Raw genomic sequence first — 4,885 nt, forward strand, 5'->3', positions numbered from 1 at the left:
GTTTTGTGGCAGGAAGGGCTCAGACAGGAGCTCTGTGTTCATCGTCCGGACAACTGTTCAGCCAGGAGGCAGGATTGGGTTTTAAAATCTCCAGACAGACTTTGGAGGGCAATGTCTCGCTCTGAGTGAGCGATTCCTGCACTTCTGACAAGTTTCCTTAAAAAAAGGGAGGGATTAGAGCACTTCATTAAAGTAATTAACACCAGGACATTGTCCCCACAGCAAGTCCAACTGAGAGGGGCAATCAGAGAGGCTGGAAAAGACCTCCAAGATCAGAGTCCAACCTTTGACCCATCACCACCTTGTTAACCAGAGCAGAACTAGCAAGGCCTCTCTTTAACTCCCTCTTTTTTTATATCTTATAATTATTTGGATAACAGCTCAATGGAAGCAGGAGAGGGATGAGCCTCACGTGACCTTCTGGGTCCCAACTAATTAATTTGTGACTGGAAGATTCCCAAACAGCGGAATCAGGGTCCCTGACCTCTGCACTAAGGGGATTTCAACCCCACAAACAGGCGTCTCCTGAAGCATTCCTGACCTCAGCACTGGGTTCAGCTGCAGAGAGCAGGTTTTAGGGAATTCCCAACAGCCCCACGGAACCTCTGCATGCCCAGATCTTCCCGAAGGCATTCCCTCAAGGATCCACTGCAGGAATACGTGTGCACACACACAGAGCGTGCCAAGGCGGGTGGGGAACACCCAGAGCTGCAACCCCACTCTGTGCCATGAACTGTTGCCTGACTTTTCCATGGAATTTCAGTGCTGCTCCACGTCCCACGGAGCTGGCACAGGCAGGATCCAGCACACCTGGACCTTGTCCTGGGCCACTCACACACAAATAACCCAGCACCCAGGTGACCCTGCCAGGAAACAACTGAGGAGAGCTCAGCCCTGGCTCTTCCTGCACCTCTCCCACTCCTCTCTTTCCTGCTAATTGGACGACAATCCAATTAACGAATCAGTTGATGACTTTGCCGATGAAAGGCTGTGTTATCCAAGTTTATCTCGAGAAGCCCAACCCAACTGCTGCCAGCACTTGTGCGTGCTTCAGACCACAAATTGATTTAATTTAGGACACGTATGCCACGTGCACCCACACAAACACAAACAACAGGACTCTGTCGCCTCCAAGGCTGCCTCATAACTGCCCTGCAGATCCATAACCTGCTGCTGAAAGTGCCTGTCAGTGAAGGGGACTGCCCACGGGAGAAGGAGCTGCCTCTCCAGGAATTGATTTACACGAGGGAAAACAGCTCCTAACGAACACAGGGCTCTGCACCCCTCTCACTAAACATGGGTGAGGTGGGAAAGGCAAAACCAAGGAGTTCCTTCCAGGAATGTCTGTGATCTGCTCCAGAAAAACTACTAAAGGAAGGAAAGGACAGGGTGCAGAGGGCTTTGGGGGCCACACAACTGAGGGAGCCCCCAAATCCACACCCAGGGGGGTTTTCTGGAGCAGAAATCCTACAGAAATCCCCGTGTGAGCGTGGATTTAAAGACCACCTTTAGCTGCACTTTCTGCCTTCACCTGCTCCTTCTAAACCCGACCTGTGACACCCAGCTGGTGACAACTCCCTGTGTGAGCCCAGAAAGTCACTGCAGTCAGAGAAATCTGTGCTGTTGCTCAGTCCTCAGCTGTTCTAGGGCTGGACTTGGTGATCCTGGAGGTCTTTTCCAGCCTCACTGGTTCCCTGTCCGTGCCACCAGCCGCACGTGCTCCAGGACAGGGACCTGCTTTCCTTGGCACATGCCGAGGCCACCAGGCCCCCACACGACCCTTGGGATGGGGGGAAAACATCTTCCCAAATAAACACACAAACACACCAGCGGCCCTGTGTTTGCAGAGGCCAGGAATAGCTCCCCAAATGTGGGAAAACAGCGGGATTTGGGTGGCAGAGAGTGGTCACTGCTCAGGACAGCTGGGGTGAGGCACGTCAGGGTCTTGTTGTCCTGTGGTCACTCGGCCAAGTCGCTTCTCAACCCCTGGGGAGGGGCAGCAGTCCAAGGGCACAACATTCCCTCACCTTGGAATGATTCCCTCTCCCTCCTGTCTTTCCTGCTGCACTAGAGAACAAGGCTTCTAGAGGTGGGATGGGAAGACTGGAGCCTGATTTCCCTGATCCAAACACAGGAAAACTACTCCAGATAACACCTGCCTGGGAAAAGGAGGGAAACACAGCCCAGGTGTGCACAGGAGCTGCGGGAAACAGTCAGGTGTGCACAGGACCAGCACCTTTTGCTAAAATCCAACCTAAACCTCCCCTGACGTGGCTTCGTAATTCATTCCTTGGGAAGCAACAGGTTCAGAAAGTGCTTTGAACACTGGGACAAGCATTGGATCCATGGGCACCAGCAACCACGGAGGTGCTGGGCATGGCAGTGGGGCTCCAGCTGCTTGCCAGCCAGTCGCTCACAAAAACCTACATGGATCATGCAGAATGACAGGATCATCATCATGGAATGGTTTGGGGTGGAAGGGACTTGGATCATCCAGTTCTATCCCCTGCCATGGGCTGGGATGGATTGGGGAGGAGGGGACGCACACACCTTCCAGAGCCCCTTTCCCTCCAGATGTGAGCGTGGATGTACCAGGGAGGGGGGGACACCTTCGACACTGCCCTTCCCTCCAGATGTGACCTGGGATGGACTGGGCAGAGTGGCACACACTTCCCAGACCCCCCTTCTATACAGGACAAGGGGGGACACACCTTCCAGACCACTTTTCCCTCCGGATGTGACCTGGGATGGACTAGTAAGGGCGACACACCTTCCAGACCCCTTTTCCCTCCAAATGTGAGTTGGGATGTACTGGGGAAGGGACACACAGCTTCCACACAGCCCTGTCCCTCCACATGTGAGCTGGAGGCCCAGGGTAACGCCCGGAGCGTAGGGCAGGCCGGCGGTGCCCAGCACTGGGAACGGGGAAAGGGCAGGAATACCGCGGGAGCCGGGCTCCCCCCCGCTGCCGGAGGGGGCCGGCTACCCCTCAGCCCCGGGCGGGGGTCGCTCCCCCAGCACTGCGGGCGGCTGAGGGTCCGCGGCGGAGCCCTGAGGGGCCCGTCCGTGAGGCGACCCCGGGCCGCCCCTCCCCGCGGAGCCGGGAACAATAGGCGGTCTCGCCCCCTCCCCACTCACAGGGTCTTGGGCATTTCATCCTCCATGGCGCCGCCGCCGCCCGCCCCGGCTCTTCCCGCCCGCCGGGGCGGCCCCGTGAGCCCTGGGCAGCCCGGGCAGCCGGAGCGGCGCCGGCCCCGCCGGCGGACGGTCCCGCGGCGGCTCCTCGCAAGATGGCGGCGGGCGGGCGGGCTGAGGGGCCGGGGGGGGTGGGGGGGGGGGGGGGGGAAGGGGGAGGGAGGAGCCGGGGGCGGGAACGCGCGTGCGCGGGGAGAGCGCGGGAACGGCGCGGGGACGCGCGGCCCGCCCGCCGCGGCCGCTCCGCGCATGCGCGGCCGCTCCGCGGTAAAAGTGGTGAAAATTGATTTAAAATAAAGGCGTTAAACGTGAAGGGGTGAGGAATGAAGGGGTTTAAAAGAAAAGGCTTCAAAATGAAAGGGTTAAAAGAGAAGCGCTTAAAAGCGGGGTGAAAAGGTGCTGGCGGTACCGGGGGCATCAGCGCGGGGAAATGACAGTAAAGGGGTGAAAATAAAGGTGTTGCAAGGAATTTAAAATTAAGGAATTAAAAAGAAAATAACTAAAAGTAAAGGGGTTAAGACCGCGGTGGAAAGGGATATGGGAGTCAGGGGCATGTGGGCACTGGGAATGGGGGCAGCAGGGCTGGGAAATAGAAATAAAGGGAGTTAGAATAAAGGAGTTAAAGGAGTTAAAATAGAGGAGTTTAAAGTGAAGGAGTGTAAAATTACAGGATTATAAATGAAAGAATTGAAAGTAAAGTCGGGGTGAAAAGGGACGTGTGGGCATTGGGAACGGGGCACCGGGGTGGGGAAATGAAAATAAAGTTTATAAAATACAGGGGCTAAAAGTAAAGAAGCTAAAATAAAGTAATTAAAAATAAGTGAATTAAAATTAATTAATTAAAGGAATTAGAAATGAAAGAATCAAAAGTGAAGGCTTTAAAAGCAGGGTGAAAAGATTCATGTGGGCACCAGGAATAGAGGCCTTGGGGGGGGGGGGAATAAAATTAAAAAGTTAAAATAAGGTAACTAAAAATAAAGGAGTTTAAAACAAAAGGGTTGAGGCTAAAGGAATTTGAAACGAAGGAGTTAAAAGAATTAGAAGTAAAGGGATTAAAAGTAAAGGGATTAAAAACAGGGTGGGAAAGTACGTGTGGGCACCGAGAAAGGGGGTGCGCTCCACAGGGGCGGGGAAATGAAAATAAAGGAGTTAAAGTGAAGAAAGTAAATCAAAGGAAGTAAAAGAAAGGTATTTGAAAAAAAATTCAAAGGGAAATAAAATAAAGAACTTTGGAATTCAGGCCAGAAGAATTCAAAGGGACGCAAAAGGCTCCTGCGCCGCCCGGGAATCGAACCCGGGTCGCAAGAATGGGAATCTTGCATGATACCACTACACCAGCGGCGCACGTAATGGAAGCGCTCCCCGTGTCCCTGATGTGCCCGCCGCCCGCAGCCTGCCCGGGCAGCGCTCCCGGCCCGCCCATCGCCCTGTGCCCTTGGCAGGCGCCATGCCGGGCCTCCGCCGGCTCCTGCTGCTGCTCCTCGCCGCGCTCAGCCCGCCCGCCCTGAGCCTCCGCGATGGGCCCGCCAGGATCGGTGCGGCGCGGGAGAGAGGGGTTAAGGACGTGGGGGGTGAGGGGAGGCGTGAGGGGCACGGGGTGAGAGGAGGGGAGCTGGGGGGGTTGTGTGAGGGAGGGCGGGTGTCAGGGAGGGGGTGGGGGGCGAGAGGGGGACTCTCTGAGGGGTCTGTG

General features: G+C 55.5%; 1 protein-coding gene and 1 non-coding gene across 7 annotated transcripts in view; both read right to left on the bottom strand.

Annotated features, from left to right (window-relative positions):
• TIA1 (TIA1 cytotoxic granule associated RNA binding protein) overlaps nt 1-3,294 on the bottom strand; it is an 18,299-nt gene extending 15,005 nt beyond the window's left edge. For all 6 annotated transcript variants that reach the window (XM_042020061.1, XM_042020060.1, XM_042020066.1 and 3 more), the window contains exon 1: nt 3,139-3,294. In XM_042020061.1, coding sequence (XP_041875995.1) covers nt 3,139-3,164 — 26 coding nt within the window. In that variant the 5' untranslated portion in view covers nt 3,165-3,294. The remainder of the gene's footprint in view (nt 1-3,138) is intronic.
• Nucleotides 3,295-4,468: 1,174 nt separating this feature from the next.
• TRNAG-CCC lies at nt 4,469-4,539 on the bottom strand. The gene has a single exon. It is a non-coding gene; the product is annotated as a tRNA-Gly (tRNA).
• Between the last annotated feature and the right edge of the window lie 346 nt (nt 4,540-4,885).

This window comes from Corvus kubaryi, unplaced genomic scaffold (assembly GCF_017639235.1).
Source record: "Corvus kubaryi isolate FWS band 111438036 unplaced genomic scaffold, C.kubaryi_AGA036_p1.0 36745, whole genome shotgun sequence".
NCBI lineage: Eukaryota > Metazoa > Chordata > Aves > Passeriformes > Corvidae > Corvus > Corvus kubaryi.